The 17,847-nt window shown below is 39.4% G+C and overlaps 1 protein-coding gene across 5 annotated transcripts; it reads right to left on the bottom strand.

The window, feature by feature from the left end:
- Positions 1-367: 367 nt before the first annotated feature.
- Positions 368-7,531, bottom strand: TAF13 (TATA-box binding protein associated factor 13). 5 transcript variants are annotated; one of them, XM_070268615.1, is made up of 6 exons: positions 7,418-7,503; positions 6,498-6,576; positions 6,141-6,215; positions 3,528-3,654; positions 3,146-3,243; positions 368-1,663 (listed from the first exon to the last, which is right to left on the bottom strand). In XM_070268615.1, the coding sequence occupies exons 4-6, from the start codon at positions 3,568-3,570 to the stop codon at positions 1,493-1,495; spliced, it is 312 nt and encodes a 103-aa protein (XP_070124716.1). In that variant the 5' UTR covers positions 3,571-3,654; positions 6,141-6,215; positions 6,498-6,576; positions 7,418-7,503; the 3' UTR covers positions 368-1,492. The 5 variants fall into 5 exon arrangements, with proteins under 5 accessions (XP_070124716.1, XP_023497259.1, XP_023497260.1 ...); XM_023641491.2 differs by lacking the exon at positions 6,141-6,215 and having other exon boundaries at positions 7,418-7,531; XM_023641492.2 differs by lacking the exon at positions 6,141-6,215 and having other exon boundaries at positions 7,339-7,491.
- Positions 7,532-17,847: the final 10,316 nt, after the last annotated feature.

Raw genomic sequence — 17,847 nt, 5'->3', positions numbered from 1 at the left:
AGCCCCCTAGTCTAGGATATTTTGTTATGGCAACCCAAGCTGACTAATACAGACACCCAGTATAACTGCCCTAGTGCCATTACTACCAATTCCTCTATTTAGGGTGAAGTAGAACTTAACAAAAATAGCGACATACTGATCTTTTATTATTCCGTTCCCATTCTTGATTTCAGCTTAGACTGGAGTAGCTTTTCAAGTGGGTTTACTTTTTTAAATAACAAAAAGATCAGCCTAGCTATCTTAAATCTCATTATCAATTCAAGAGCATTACAATACAGAAAACAGTTTTTAGTGAGATTAAGTAACTAGAATTATATTACCAGTAATGAGGGTAAAAGCTGATAAATCACATAGTCAAATTCAAGTGTTAATCTTTCTAATTTTTCATACTTTATTCCTTGTATCAGTAGGTTAAGAAAATAAAATTTTCCTAAGTACTGATTTATAGATAATGTTTATAAGTGGCACACAAGACATTGTTTCACAGAGTAATATTCAGTGACCCCTTTGAATGCAATTTTAATCCTTCTTTTAAGCTAAGTGCAATAATTTATACAATAAGCTAAATACACACAAAACCAGTATATCCTGAACTACAAAAGTGGTTTCCGTAGTCTCATATGGTTTTAGTCACATACACATTTCCACAATGAACAAGTACTGACAAATACGTTAATAAAACACTACCCCAAATGCTTATCCTGCCATCAGCTTTTTGAGCAATGCCATTCCTGTTACTGAAAGCATTTACTTTTAGAAGCTTTAATCTGACCTGAGAAAATGAGTTCTCTTAAAACTTGACAAGTAGTATATCCTAAGCCCAAAAGGTTTTAAATCAAAAAAGCTTCCAACACGGAAGCATTCACGTGAAACTTAGTTTCTCCAAAAAAAAAAAAAAAAAAAATCACTTATCTAAAAGAATATTGACACAAATTGTCTTAAGACAAATAAACACTCCTAGAAAAGACTGTATTTTTCTCATTTTCTCTTGTTTCTCCTCTTCTCCATCCTCTCCTTAAAAGAAACACAAACCAGTTCACTATCTTAATAACCTCTCAGATTACTGTAGTCTAAAAACTTTAGAATACATGAAATGACTTAGCTATTATAAAGTCAAAGGTGCCATTTAGATTTCACATATTAAACAGCTACAGTATAGCCTACAAAGGATACAGGTACACCTGATACATAAATACTACTTTATCATTTACAGAGTCAAAAGTCAGAAGGAACTTAAGGGTTTGCAAGGTACTTCAATTTACATGTGGTCATTAAAACCCAGTAAGTACTTCAAGTATGGTAATATAATGGCAGGCAATTGACCGCTCAAATATCACTCTAAAATCGAAGACATGAAAATAAAGGCTGAAACTTGGTGTTTCCCCATCTTTCATTTACATGGCTAGATATCAGGACCTTATTGTGGAAAACATACAGTTATTATATATGGTTTCCCCAAAAGATAACGAAGCTTCAGAAAGTACAAAAGGTGTCAAGACCCATAGTTTGCTTCATCAAATGCTTTTCTAGCTCGTTTCAATTCTTCATTCATTGTAAGCAAGTCTTTAACTCTAGCAAACTTCCTTGGGTCCTTTCGAATCAAGAAGACGATATCTTCAACTTGTACCCGACCTTGTCTTCCAATTGACATTGCCTTGTGAGTCTATTGCAAAGAAACATATTAAATTTAATCAATTTTTTTAAAAATCTAACATTTTACTCTTAATGTGCATTTATTTAATGCTAGTGAGTTTGAAGACTTTCTCTTCTAATTATAGCTATTCATTTGTGAATTGTCTATTCATGTCCTTTGTCTACTTTCTACTGTGTTCTTAACAATATTTCTCTTAATGCTTTACAGACATTTTTTAATATTAATGACATTAAAACTATCAACTTTATTGATGTTTGTTTTTTTGATATATTTGGCTTTTTGTCTTCATTTGTATAAAATAATTTTATAATTTTTTGGTAACCATCCATTTCATTTAAGCTTTGTGTACATCTCAGTAGCCAATAAATATTGGGGGGTTTTGTTAAAACCAAATCTCAGCCCCTATCATTATATATTTATCCTGTACAAAAACAAAAGTTGATCATAGCATTATTTCTAATAACTAAAAAAAGAGAAACTAAATATTTAACAAGGCATTGAATAAACAAATTTGAGCACATCCAGTCAATTAATATTATGAAGCCATTAAAAATATTATAGAGTATTATGCAATGACATGGGGAAAATGTTCTAGACTTTCCCTAAGTCAAAAAAAGGTTCTAAGACTGTAATATACTATATGATTTCAATTTTATAAAGTTTAAAAATATGTGCAAAAAGACAAAAGAATATTCACCAGAATCTTAGCATCAGTTGTCTCTAGGTGGAAGGATTACAGATTTTTATTTCTTCCCTGCACTTTTTAAATGCTTTCTAAATTTAATCAATATTAATTACTTTTATAAGTAGGAAAAGATTTTTAAAAATGCACACTCTGACCCAGTAATTTAACTTCTATTATTCTGTACTAAGAAAATGATCCAAAAACACAGGGTAAAAATTTTTAAGTACTGAACACAACCAAACTCAGTATTCCTATCTTTGTGAATATATCCACAGGAGACAGAGGGGAAATTTCATGAATATGGTCATTCAAAATTATCTATTCAGTTAAAAATAATCTGTAATAACTTATACAATAGAGAAATGGTTAAGTATATTAGAAAACAATCTGAATTTTACATAGCTACTAAAATAACTGTGATTAGGACATGGGAAATATATATTATAAAATTTTGAACAAAAAAGAATGTTTACCATGATCACCACTATGGAAAACATTGTATACCTTTAAATAAATACTGGAAGGGGGAAACATGTTGGATGTTGGGATTATGGGTAATATTTTAAATTTTATTCAAGGATCTTAAATCCTAATAAATAAAATTCAGGGGAGTGGAATATATATTGTGTATATGTGTGTATATATTATCTATCTCTCCATCCTTAATGATAAATAGTAACTTCTATAAAACAGGTTGTTAAATGGATAGCTTATTTCAAAAGGATGCCATAGTTCTAGTCTTATCTAAAAGTTAGAATTTCAAATCAATTCCTCAATTAACTAACATGAATTACAAAACAACTTACCATTTCAGTGATGAACTCTATGACAAGGTCTTCGAGAATATCCACTGACTCAGTATAAGGATTCTGGTCATCCCCAAACCCATACATCATACATCGTACTGTAAAATAACAGTCATTTTGTTTACTTGAACAAATTTAACAATCTGACCAATACTTTTTTCCAATTAGAACTGAACCAAGTTATAGAAGATATTAGTATAAAAATACATTTACGTTGTATTTGTTGTCTCAACGAATGGGTTTTGGTGTAAAAGGTTTTAACCAACTGTTCCTACCTAGCTTTCCCTAGGTAGGAACTCCTCTTCCCTCCTGGCTACTGAACCCTGACATCATTATTCTTTCCCTAACCTCTATTATCTACCCATCTACAACCCCAGAATACCTTTGAGTAGGAAACTCCACGGCAGGGACGGGAGGAGTAGCATTGGCTCAGCCTTTACTAGGAGTGTTTTCTCTGTGTGTGGCAGTGGGGCATTGGAAAAGAAACAGCAAAATCCTTTCTGATACGACTACAGGGAAAAGGACATGAGAAAAAGTGCTCCAATCACCTTCTTATAGGAAGGACTGGGTAATCAAAAGGAAAAAGTAAAGGGCTTACTATACAGTATCTTGACATTTCATTCCCTAGATCAATGCAACTGCCAGCCCTTTCAGGGCTGAAGGAACCATAGAAAATGCAAAAGAGGAGAAAAGTTTAATACAAGGTAGTAAAAATAACTGCCAACAGCTAAAACTTACACAGCTCTTACTATATGCCAGGCACTGTTTTAAGCCCTTCACATATTTAACTTATTTAATCCTCGCAACAATCCTTTGAAGTAAATACTATTATTATCCCCATTCTATACAGATGAGGAAGTTGAGGCACGAGTTAAATGACTTAGCTAAAGTCACACAGATAGTAAGAGATGGAACCTGAATTTGAACACAGCTGATCTGGCTCCAGAGTCTATACTCCTATCCGCAACAGTATTATACTTCTTGGTAGTTTAGGGCAGATGGGATCCATATGGATTCGTATTCTATAATCTATAAACTCCCAGTTAGTCCACTGACAAGCTTCAAGAAGTCCTTGAACCCTCCTGAAATTATATGCAAAAATTGTATGCAGTATTTGTGTGTGTGCATTTCTCTGGAAAAAAATCAACTCAGCAGATTCTCAAAGAGATATAAACGTAAAGAAACTGTCATACTTTGGAAATGTCTTATATCTTGACATAAGTGGTGGTTACAAGTATATGTATATATGTAAAATTCATCAAGCTGTTCGCTTAAGACTAGTACAATTTATTGTCTGTAAGTTGCACGTTTTAAAAAAATAAAAGAACGAACTCTTAGAAGACTTCTAAAGGCATGAATGAGTACATTAAGGATAATTCCTATTTAGGCAGAAGCAAAAGCTGGTAGAACTGAAAAGAGAAGAAAGTAGACCAGGCCTAGGGAAGAAAAGAAAGGGGTGACTAGGAAGCCAGCCTGGGATAGGGAGGTATCCCTAGGGGCTATACTGGGAAGAGCCTTTAGGTTCAGATACTGGAGGGAGAAAAGAAAGACAGAAGCCAATATCCTCTCTTAGGATTCTGAAAATTTTTTTGCCTTTTTTTTTTGAGATAATTTCAGAATTACAGAAGAGTTGCAAAAATAGTACAGAATTCCCAAATACCCTATATCCAGCTTCCCCTTATGTATATATGTTACATAACCACAGACATTTATTAAAACTAAGAAATTAACACTGGTGCAAGTACCAAACTTATTCAGATGGTACCAGTTTTTCCACTAACGTCCTTTTTCTGTTCCAGGATCCCACACTATTTAGTTGTCATGCCTTCTTCATTTCCTCTGATCTGTGACAGTTTCTCAGACTTTCCTCGTTGTTCATGACCTCAACACTTCCAAAGAATACTGGTCAGTTATCTTGCAGAATGTCCCTCAGTCTGGATTTTTCTGATGTTTTCTCATGATTAGATTGTGCTTGTGCATTCCTAGCAAGGGTACCACAGAGGTGATGCCCTCTTATGCATCATATCAAGGGTACATGATGCCAATATATATTACTGGTGATATTAACTTTGATCATTTGGGTAAAGTACTGTCTGTCAGGATTCTCCACTGTAAGATTACTATTTTTCCTTAAATATTTTGAAGAAGGTACTTTGTCATTAACATTTTGATGGGCAGAGTTCACCAGCAGTGAAATATATTTCACTGGAAAAGGGAAACTTATATTAGATAGGAAGTATGTAAACTGTATTTAGTTAAAGGGTCTGTAAAGACAAATACCAGTGAATGCTCCGAAAATCTGTTAGCAAAAATTGTTTTAAAAAGATGGTTTAGGAGAACATATCTTGGTTAATAAGACATATGAAGATTCAGGTAAGACAAGGAGAAGGCTGTGAAGATTCCACATTCTTGTCATTACAAAAATAAAACAATCCAAGTGGAAGAAAGGTTTCTGCTAAGAACTGACTATGCAAGCATCACTCTGGGATGCTCTGGTGTAGGAATCCCCTTCTTATGATGAAATAAAAAGCAAAGCCAACCACATACAAATGGAGGAAATAGCATCAGAGATGGAATAAGGAGTGGTCAGCTTTAGGTGAGGAATTGACATATGGAGAAGAATTTGAGTGGTTTAAAAAAAAAAGACACACTCACTCTGCAGTTTCAAGAGCATTTGGGAACTGCTTACGTCTGAGCCAGCATAAATAAACCAGGTATTCATGTGTTGCCTCATCTGTCAGTACTCAGACATAACTGTATGTAAAGGACCCGGTACTGAGAGATGGAGAGTACATTCTCACAGTGCCCTTCAGGGGTTGGCCTGGGCCATCTGCACTAGCAGCAGCTCTCCCTATTGCTGCTGCCCAAAAAGGGTCAAACCTGTCTACTGAGAGAGTAGAGGAGAGGACTAAAACATTATAATCTCTACGCCACTGTAATGCCTCACACCATTCACCACTTTCCTGCCTTGTCCTAGTCCAAAACCCCAACTTACTTCCTACCCTCACCACCTGTTCCAGGATCCATCACAACTTTTGTCTTCCAATGAAAGCAGCCCCTGCTCCTAATGCTGCAAAGATAAAGGGAAAGGAGAAGTAATGGAAGTATGTTCTTAGTCCCTGATTTGAAACACTGATCATATTTCCTTAAGAAAAAACTATACACACACACATATAAATTGGGGTTAGCATCATTACTATCTATGATTCACAAGTTTAGCAGAATCTTATAGGCAAGTCTGAGAATATTGTCCCCACAGGGAAACACATTCAGAACAGATATATCTACTTTGAACAACTATGTCCAAAAATCTTTATCATCTGTAATAAAATAATTGTCAAATACTACTTACATTCTTTAGAAAAAAGTCTCTTTCTTTTACCCTGTCCACCATCTGCACCTCCTCCAATTTCTTCATTTTCTTCCTCAAACTAGAAGATGTATGTATAGAAATGTCAAGCACTGCATTTGATTTTTTAATAATTAACATTTTTTTCCATTTTTAACACTGATATCAGGCCAGAAAGCCTAAAGCAAACAGCAAAAAATCATGAAACCGTAGCAACTGAGGGGCCTCAAAGACTATCCAGTCTAAGTTCTGACTCATGCAGGAATGGCTTCTGCAATGTCCCTAACAAATAATCCTACTGCCTCTGGTATGCTAATGACCATATTTTTTTTTTTTTAACCAACTAAGTTGGCCTATTGCTACACGGTTTTACTATTAAAAGAGGTGGTTTTAAATCAAAGTTAGCAAAACTAGTATTTACTAATCACTGCTTATACAGTGCTAGGAACTTTCGTCAAGTAAGACTTAACCCCATTTTACGACAGGAAAACCGGGGCTCAAAGTTAAGTAACTTGCTCACAGAGAACAAGGATTTTGAAATCCAGGCTTCCTGATTTTCGGTCTATTATTTTTCCACTACAATAAGTATAGCGTTTTGATAGGAGTTGAACTGTTGGTTCATAAGGAGCGCTAACAAAGACGTATTAGCTGTGTCCTCTAGTGACTCTCTAGGCGTTTCAAAGTGTGTCTGGCAAATATGGACCAAAGGCTAAGGGCAAGGGGCCACCTTCCTACTCTGCCTTCACGTCCTACCCCACGTACTAAAGACATGAATCCGGAGGGAAAGGCTAGCACAGCGTCAAGTCCCCGATTCTGTCGGCTGAATTCATTAGGGAAAACAGACCCGATTCTGAATTCGGCCTCCGCTCCTGTGCCGGGGGGAGTAAAGAAAAAAGTGGGTTGGAACAGAAGTGGTCACTCACGGTGGGGTCTTCTTCCTCATCTGCCATCTCACCAGGCAGGCAACCTACAAGACCCAGCCGCCTCGGTCCGAGCCGCTTTTACTACTTCCGCCGCCCCACTTCCGGTGACGCGCGGGGCCGGGGCGGGGCCTAGCCGCCCCGCCTGCGGGAGAGGAACGTGTGCGTCCCACCTAGCGGTGGAACCAGGCGGTGCTTAGGCCAGGCGTGGTGAGGTATTGGCTCTATAACCCCGAAGAAGGGATTAAAAATTAGCAAAGAGAAGGGAGTCATGGGATAGGAGACGTGTAATTCGTTGTCACCCTAAATTTGTTTCTACGTATGGATCATCGCTTCCTGAGTTGGGACTGCGAAGCTGTGGATCATCGTGGGGCTAGTCAGCGGTCCTTGGCTGCCTGGAGGGCGTACTTAAAACAATTTCAGCAATTTAGAGTTCCACTATTGTTTATTGCGAAGCACAGTATTGGTTATTAGGGATATTGTTCTTTGATACTACTTCTCAGGGAGGTGGAACCACCCTTTAGACAGGATTTAAATTTCTGTGGCTTTTTGGGGGTCAGAACAATGATTGGGAAAACAACGGCCATTATAAGGCTAAGCTAGAGATATAAGATGTTCTGCAATGCAAGAGATAATGCCACACAAGGACAACACTATTTCTGAATGTCCTGCTAAACATTTATGTGAGTGAAAAAATCTGTTTATAATTAGCTGAGCCTAGAACCTTTGTTAACACATAAACACAAAGCATTTTCCTATGCTTTTAAGGTGCGCTGAGTTTTCTAGGAATGCAACTGTGAGATAATAGAAAATATATATATTGATCTCTGTCCCCAGTTCCTGCCATAGGGCTCCTAAAAGCCTCGTAAATTCCTAAGCGTTGAGAGCACTAGGAGCATCCTTTGGTCTAACGAGGTGACTCTGGGTGGGTGCCTGGATGCGGGCTGGTCACTGGAAAGACCAAGCCATGATTAGAAGCTTGGAATTTTCAGCCCCACCCACCCGTTCTCTACAGAGGGCGGAGAGGCTGGAAATGGACTTAATAATTGACCGTGCCTACATGAAGCATAAAAATCTCAATGGTAGGGCTTTCAGAGAGCGTCCAGGTTAGGGAATATGTCCACATACCTGGAGGGTGACATACACCAACTTCACAGGCACAGAAGCTCTGTGCTCAGGACCCTTCCAGATCTCACCCTGTGTATCTCTTCATCTGGCTGTTCATCAGTATCCTTTATCATATCCTTTAATACACTGGTGTATGTAAGTGTTTCCCTTAGTTCTGTGAGCTGGTTCTAGCAAATAATAGAATCCAAGAGGGAGGAGGTTGTGAGAACCTCCAATTTGCAACCAAGTTGGTCAGAAGTTGTGGGAAACCTACTGCTTGCAATTGGCATCTAGAGTGGCAGGCTGTCTTGTGGGACTGAGCCTTTAACCTGTGGGATCTGACACTATCTTCAGGTAGACAGTGTCAGAACTGAGTTAAACTGTAGGACACCCAGCTGGTATCAGAAAATTGCTTGGTGTAGAAAAAAACTGCACACATTTGTGACCAGAAGTGTCAGAAGTGAAGTATTCTGTATGAAAGTAAAGGATAAAAACACACAAGAAGGAAAGAACTGGGAGTTTTTCCCGGAACAGAAACTACCCTGAAATTGGAAGGATATTATACTTTGTTTTGTTTGGAACTTACCAAGGGCTGTGAAACATTTCAGGAAATAATGTCACCAAAAGCCGCATCACTTGTAATAATTTGGCCAATACTCACTGGAATCAGTCTGCATTTGTAGCTCCTGCTTTCATGGTGATGCTACATATAGGTGCAAGCATCTGAAACCATTACACTCTCTGGTGTACTCATGCCTGAACATTTACATATTGAAACACATATTGTAATTTACTGTCTTTATTTTACCTTTATATTAGTTCAGGCATTATATATTATTTTTTAATTATGTGGGTAGTTAGGTGTATTAGTTTTTTTGCTGTGTAACAAATTATCCCAAAAGTTAGTGGCTTACAACAATGAACATTTATCATACAGTTTCTGTGGGTCAGGAATCTAGGTGCAGTTTAGCTGCGTGCCTCTGGCTCAAGGTTCCTTATGTTACAGTCAGGGTGTTGGCTGAGGCTGCAGTCTCATCTGAAGTATTGATGTGGAAGGATCCTCTTGCAAAGTCACTCACATGGTTTTCACCAAGATTCAGTTCCTTCAGGTTATTAGACTAAGGGCCTCAGTTCTTCACTGGCTGTTGCCAGAGGCCTCCCTCAGTTCCTTGCCACTTGGTCCTCTTCATAGGGTGGCTTACAACATGGCAGCTGGCTTCTCTCAGAGCAGATGAGGGAGAGAACCAGGAAGAACACCCAAAACAGAAGCCACAGTTTTTTTGGTAACCTAACCTTGGAACTGACATCCCGTCACTTCTGTCCTGTTCTGTTCACTAGAAGTCAATAAGCGCAACCCACACTCCTGGAGAGGGGATTACACAAGGATAAGCATACCAGGAGGCAGACATCATTGGGGGTTATCTGAGAGGCTGCCTACCACAGTAGGTTATATTATCTGTGAATTTCATTTTAGAATAATAAAACATACATTATATTTGTTATTTAAGAAGATTGTTGGGGCCAGCGCTGTTGCCAAATGGTTAAAGTTGCACACATTCTGCTTCAACAGCCCAGGGTTTGCGGGTTCAGATCCTGGGTGCGGATCGACTCCACTCATCAGCCATGCTATGAAGGCATCCCATGTACAAAGAAGGGGAGGATTGGCACACATGTTAGCACAGGGCTAGTCTTCCTCAAGCAGGAGAAAAAGAAGAGGATTGGCAGCAGATGTCAGCTCAGGGCAAATCTTCCTCACACACACACAAAAAGATTGTTGAGTCTGATAGAGTTGAGAACTGTGTTAGGTAGGGATGAAATGCTGGTCTTGTCCAGGGGATTAGGTATAAAGCATTCACAATGTCCATTATCAGGGGAGTGGATAGGTAAAATGTGGTGGATGCACACCAGGGAGTACTGTGCAACAATCAGGAGTAATAGATTAGGAACATAGACAAAATTTAAAGACATAGTGCTAAATTTAAAAAGTAAGAAGCACAATGAGACTTACAACACACTACCTTTTATGTAAATTAAATATACATACACAAAAAATACATGTTTTACAGTAACATACAAAAAAGCTTACACATTAAATACATTAGAACAGTTGCGGGGTAGGAGAGATGAGAATAGGGATAAAGGGAATGCATAGATAAATAACAGGTGAAGGACTTTGGAAGGGTCAGTTATGAGAGTATGTCATGAACTGTGGAGTGTGAATAATTCGACCTGCTGAACCTGAGATCCAAAACATAAAGGAGGAAGGGCTGGCCCCGTGGCCGAGTGGTTAAGTTCGCGCGCTCCGCTTCGGCAGCCCAGGGTTTTGCTGGTTCGGATCCTGGGCGCAGACATGGCACTGCTTGTCAGGCCATGCTGACACGGTGTCCCACATGCCATAACTAGAAGGACCCACAACTGAAATATACAACTATGTACTGGGGGGAATTGGGGAGAAAAAGCAAAATATAAAGGAGGAAAAAAACTACAGTGTTGTGAGCAGAACAGAAATAAAGCACAAAGAGTGAAAAGTCATGGTGTGCTTCTACAGGTTGTTTCGGGTGGATTGCCAGAGCCAAGTTTGCTGGGTGGGGATGCAGGAAATGTGGCTGGAATGAATCTAGAGTTAAGAGTGTGAAAGGCCTTGAATGTTCTCTTCAGAGAATGAACTTCAAACTGCAGAGGGAGGTCTTTAAACAGAAGAGTCACATGACCCTCTCTTTTTAAAAAAGATCACTTACAGGGAGACCACCTAGGATGAGAGATGATTAGAACCTGAATTAAGAGGAAGAAGGAACTTTAGGAGGAGAATTTACAAGACTTTGTGACTGAATGAATCTGAGAGCTATGGAGAGAGAGTTTTACATCCAGATGGGTGGAATGCTATAAATATAAATTGGAAAGTAAAAGGGGAAAGCAACCGGGGAGTGAAGAAAATGAGTTCAATCTGAGTTTGAGAGTCTAGAGATGTCTTAAAGACAATTGGAAGTGCAGGCCTAGAAATCCACAGAGAACTTAGGACTAGAGAAATGGTATGGGAGACGTCAACACGAAGGTGATAGTTTAAAGACTGTACAGGAACAAAGGCAAGAGGGGAGGGAGGCAAAGGGCAGATCCTTAGAAATGGTACATGAAGAGACAGGAAAGACAGGAAGAATGGTTCAAAAGGTAGCAAAAGATAAAAAAAAAAAGGAAAGAAAGAAAGGAAAGAGGAGGAAGAGACAGAGGAGGAGGGAAGAAGAATATATTTTGGAGAAAAAAATTTCAAAAAGGAGCAAGTGACCCGGTGTGCTCAGTGCTACAGAGATGAAGAGATTTAAAGGGGCCGGCCTGGTGGTGCAGTGATTAAGTTCACATGTTCCGCTTCCGCGGCCCGGGGTTCGCCGGTTCGGATCCTGGGTGCGGACATGGCACCGCTTGGCAAGCCATGCTGTGGTAGGCGTCCCACATATAAAGTGGAGGAAGATGGGGCATGGATGTTAGCTCAGGGCCAGTCTTCCTCAGCAAAAAGAGGAGGTTTGGCAGGAGATGTTAGCTCAGGGCTTATCTTCCTCAAAAAAAATAAAAGAGAGATTTAAGAAAAGGCTCTGGATTTGACAGGAGGTGGTAGAATAATCTGGACAAAATAGTTTGAGGGCAATGGTGACGATGGAAGCCGGATTATAAAAGGTTAAGGAATGAGTGTATAGTTGGATACTGAAGGGTAGAAAAACAAAGAGAGGGAAAGTAACCTTAAGAGTGCAGTAGGATCAAGGAAAGTGGGCTTTGAATAAATTATTATTGAATGAATAATAAGGCTGTGAATTTGCATCAGACACTTAGCTAACAGCTGGGAAAAGCCAGGTTTGCATTATAGCAAAAAAGTGGAATGAGCTTTTAAAGAAAACATTAATGACAAAAGAGGTCTGTTCACAGGAGAATAGAGTCAGTGGAGAGGCAGACAGGGGAAGCTTATAGAATGGAGAAGTAGAGCTGGGTTGTGAGAATAATTTGGAAGGAATGGCAAGGGCGAGACTATCAGAAAAGAGGAAAGCAGAAGGCTGGGTGGTGGACTTGAGGCATAATGGGAGAGGGCAGGCAGGAAGTACCAACCAGACGCCAAATCCAGGCAGAAACTGTGCAGTCCCACCCTCCACCCTGACTCCTACCCCTCTGCCCCAGGGTACAGACCTCTGCAATGCTGCTCCCTGTTTGAGGCTTAGTGAGATAGTGTCATTTTTTAAATGGCTTTCAGAATTTCCACAATAATCTAATGCAGTCTTAACCATATCATCGTTTACCAAATAATGCCCACACTCCTTGGTTAAACAGGCAGGCTCCAAGGTCAGGTGAGTTGGGTTTGAAATCCTAGCTGTATGACATAAGCTTTGTTACTTTGAGACAAATTACTTAACCTCTCAGTACATCCACTTCTTCATCTGTGAGATGGGGATAATACTAGTTACCAACCTTATAAGGTTACTGTGAGGCTTAGAGATGTTAATACCCATAAGGTGCTTTGGGTAGTACCTGGCATGTAGTAAACATTGCTATGTGTCAGCTGTTTTTATTCAAGAACCAACCTCTCAGCATTATCTTCTGCTATTCTCCTTCATGAACTCTACATTCCAGTTCCTCAAGGCCACATTCAATTATTCATGCAACAAATACTTATTCAGCACCTGTAAAATGTTCAGTACTTGCTATGGGACTGTGGCTAAAATGGTATTGTATGCTCTGGAAGCTTACAATAGGGGAAGGGGACCCAAGGTCAGAGAACTCCCTTGAGTAAGTGAGGTTTGACCTGAGATCTGAGAGTGAACGGAGGTCTTGAGTGAAGGGGGAAGGGAAGAGTGCTGTGCCCCAAACTTATCTTGTACTTTCCCATCTGCATGCCTTTGATCACTCTACTCCTTTCCCACTAGAATACCTTTCCTTTCTATTGAAACGCTACATGCCTTTCAGGCCTGGCTAAAATGTCTGCTCCTGCTCCATAAAGCCTTCGCTGAGCTCTCCAGCTGAAAGAACTTTCTCCTTTACCCTCTCACGGCACTTAGTTTTCATTTTCCTTCAACACTTCTCACTTTCTACTGTATTTTCCAGTTATTTATACACAGAGCTTATCTTGTCTACTAAATCTTAAAGTTATTAAGAACAGAGTCTGTTTCTCATTCATCTTTGGGCTCCCAGAGGCTAGCACATTCCTTAGAAGTCCCAGAACAAATATCTGTAGCATAAATTAATGCCTGTTTGACATCCCTTTTCAAATATGTTGTAATTCAAATAAAGCTATTGTTGCAAGCTGTGCCTTTGGGACTGAACTTACTCTTTGGTTAAACCAGAATGCCATCGTTATGGTCTCCATGACTGATTAGTGTTCGCACAGGGACTGCAACAACCCAAACAAACAGGCCACTGTTCTTGACTGACAGGCTTTTGGCAACAACTGCCCGTCCTCCAGTGGAGGCTGAAATGAACTGAGTCCCCTGCCAGTGGGGCTCTATTTATTCCTTGTAGTTGGGCTGCAAGAGCCAATGACCCAGGCTTTGGCCTGATGTGAGGCTGTGGGGCTTTTCAGGTTGAGCGAAACAGTAATGCTCGGAATAAAATCATCAAAGATCAGTATCAGCGGAGGTATCATACTAATTTGAGGCAGTGTGATAACAAGGGGAAGGGAGTTTTGAAGTCAGACAGACCTGGGTTTGGGTCCTAACTAGCTCTGTGATCTCACCCATGTGTCTTCTTGAGCCTCAGATTTCTCATTGAAAAAAATATTCTGCAAAACGGTGGTGAAGATCAAAGATAATATCTTTACAAACACAATGCCTGTGCTCTGCTGAAATGTGTTTATTCATCTATCTTCCCCAATATATTTTGTTCCCTGAGGGCAGGGACTCATTTTTACCTCTATTCCTGCAAAATCTAGCAAAGTGCTCAACACATAGTAGACATTGGTAAGTATTTTTTAAACAAATGAACAACAGTAATAGCTAACATCTGTGGAGCACCAACTTCATGCCAGGTATTATTGTAAATAGTAATTCATTTAATCTTTCAACAATGGTAGAAGAAGAAATCATTATAACCCAGTTTTACCAAGAGAAAACAGAATGTAATTTTTTTAAATATAAAATTCTTGGTATAGCTTATTTTGAAATAAAAATCTGGTGAGATTCACTTTATTCAATAATAAAGGTAAAATACTTTATAAAACCTAGGAAATGAAAAACTATGGTGGAGGGAGAAAGAAGGAAGGAAATAAATGTAAGAGTGGGAAGAAAGAGTAGGAAGAAGAAGAAAGAGAGACAGACATATGGAAAAAGAAGAAACAGAAAAGGGTAAATTCTGACCAGAGTTAAAAATAACCACTTAATCAAAGTAAGATATTGTGGTCTATCACTGTCCTTTGAAATAATTAGCAAACTAATTACTCTTACCAGCTCTTCAACTGTTATTTCTTTGTCCTTAAAATCTATTTTTATTCATTTATTTTTTTTAAAGTATGACTTGGGATTTTTTTGGCTGAGAAAGATTCACCTTGAGTTAACATCTATTGCCAATCTTCCTCTTCTTTTTTTTCTTCCCCAAAGTCCTAGTACGTAGTTGTATATTCTAGTTGTAAGTCCTTCTAGTTTTTCTATGTGAGCTACCGCCACAGCATGGGTACTGACAGACGAGTGGTGTGGTTCTGCAACCAGGAACCAAATCTGGGCCACTGAAGTGGTGAGAGCACCAAACTTTAACCACTACGCCATCAGGGCTGGCTCGTTAAACGTTATTCTTTTTTTTTTTTTTTTTTTTAAAGATTTTACTTTTCCTTTTTCTCCCCAAAGCCCCCCAGTACATAATTGTATATTTTTAGTTGTGGGTCCTTCCAGTTGTGGCATGTGGGACGCCACCTCAGCATGGCCTGATGAGCAGTGCTATGTCCAGGCCCAGGATTCGAACCAGTGAAATGCTGGGCCACCAAAGTAAAGAGAACGAACTTAACCACTCAGCCATGGGGCCAGCCCCCGTTAAACTTTATTCTTAAACTCTGAGGGTGACAGGGGAGGAAAGACTTAACTTTCAGAGCATGACAAAAATTGGAGTGGCTTCCACATAGTACAAAATGAGAAGATAAAGTTATCTCCAAAAGAGTAAATGACATGAGCAAAAATGTGAAGGCAAAGAGAACATTTGAATAGCATAGAATAGTCTTTTCGCAGCTGAAGCTTAAAGTCCAGAGAGGGGAACAGTGGAAAATGCTGCTGGAAGGCCTTTAATAGCAGGGTAGGGAGTCAGAGTCAGACATATACTCAGCAGGCAGTGGTTGCTATTAAAGGAAACTGCAGTTGTAGTGTGGAGCAAAATTTTCTAGTCCTGAGTTCAGAAGACCAGAATTATTGTTTGTGTTTGATACTGGACAGTCCTTACCCTAAACCTCAGTTTCTCTCTAAAATAGGTGTAATAAGGCAGTTGTGAGGATTAAATAAGATAATATGACAAAGGTATGTTTGCTATGAAAATGTAAAAATGTTATACAAATGTAAGTTTTCATTGTTGGAAGATATAATTGGTGCTTAAAAAAGACTGAAATGGTAAAATCACTAAAGTGATGGCTGTAGGATTGAAAAGGGGGCAATTTGAATGACATTTTGAAAACAAGAGTTAATTGATTCAAATATTATTTACAAATTTTAAATTTAATGATTAAGGGAAAAGGAATATTAATCAGAGAAACTGGGAAATCAGAGGGGGAATGAGTTTGGCTTTAAACATTTCAGCTGTCAGAAGAACATCTGTTAGAAATGTAGAACTGGGGCTTGGGTGGACATCAACTAAAGAACTGTGCGTAGAGGTGGTAGCTGAAGCCATGGAAAAGAATAGGTCGCAAAGTGAGGTTAACAATGAGAAAAAGAGGGTCTGGGTATCTTAGGAACATCTATATTTAAGTGGAAGAAGAACCTGAGTAAAGACAACAGTTAGGTACAGGTCAGCGAGGATAATGTAGTTTCATATTGTCCAAGAAAGAGGAGAAATTTTTTAGATGAAGATGAGCTATGTGATTCAGTCCAATTAGTGAATACAAATTTCTTTAGGCTGTGGTTAGAATAGTTTGGGGTCTTTTTTTTGAGGAAGATTAGCCCGAGCTAACTCCTGCCAATCCTCCTCTTTTTGCTGAGGAAGACTGGCCCTGAGCTAACATCCATGCCCATCTTCCTCTACTTTATATGTGGGACGCCTACCAATCTTCCTCTACTTTATATGTGGGACGCCTACCACAGCATGGCTTGCCAAGAAGTGCCATGTCCACACCCGGGATCCAAACCGGTGAACCCCAGGGCGGCTGAAGCAGAACGTGCACACTTAACCACTGCACCATGGGGCCAGCCCCTAGTTTGGGGTCTTTATCCAGCCGTGGTTCAGGGAATTAACAGTCAGTTGCTAGTGATGATATTAGTGCTGAATGCTGTTTTCAATAACAACCGATGAAAGGTTCAAAGGCCAAGACAATTAGGGATTTTTGTTTTGTTGTTTTTTCTGAGTGGTCCTGAGCAGTTCTTTTGGGCAGGGGGATTTGTCTGTATGTTGATAAATAAATGGAGTAAATAAGGAAGCCATTTGGGTTAAAACTAATTCGGCCTGACCTTGTTTTTCCAAAGGGCCTGACGTGGCCTGTTGCACATGCATTGTATATCTGCTTTAAATATTTACCATGCCCCAAAGACAAGAATGATGCCTTTAAAGATAGGGACGTAACTTCCCCCCGTATCAGCATCTCTTTAAGGATAAGCATCTCTCTCTGAACTAAGGATTAATTAATTGTGACCATTGACCTGCTGTGTTCACCAATTTGCTGTGCCAGCAAAGCAATCTCGTGATTACTGTAAATGAGACATTCTTATCATATGTGATGTATGCTCTTTGTTCCAAGATGGGATATAACCACTCTGTACACCCTACCTCTTTCGCCCTCGGCTAATCCTCAGATCTGGCTCATAATAAACTCACCCTAATTTTGATTTATAGATTGATTCTGGATTATTTGCATTGCATGTATATGTGCACGCATTTATCTGGCTTTGTCTTAAGTTTTGTCCCGTATATTTTCCATTTGCTTTTTGTTTCTGCATTTATGTATACTTTTGCAAGGAAATGTCCTGCATTAGACTTTTTTGGCTTGCCACTCCACTCCAGCTCCTAGATGGAGGCTTTGGTAGCTTTTCTTCCGCGTAACCAACCAGGCCCCAGCCAGCAGATGGCACTACAGCAAGAGGGGCAGAGAGTCCCTTTAGGAGTTCGACAACCGCTGCGGACTATAGTACTTAACGATTTCTCCTCGGAGGACTCAGAGTCACACATTCTCC

The sequence above is a fragment of the Equus caballus genome, chromosome 5, assembly GCF_041296265.1.
Source record: "Equus caballus isolate H_3958 breed thoroughbred chromosome 5, TB-T2T, whole genome shotgun sequence".
Taxonomy (NCBI): domain Eukaryota; kingdom Metazoa; phylum Chordata; class Mammalia; order Perissodactyla; family Equidae; genus Equus; species Equus caballus.
The sequence above is the reverse complement of the archived record's forward strand: the minus strand, read 5'-3'. Positions and strand labels throughout refer to the sequence as shown.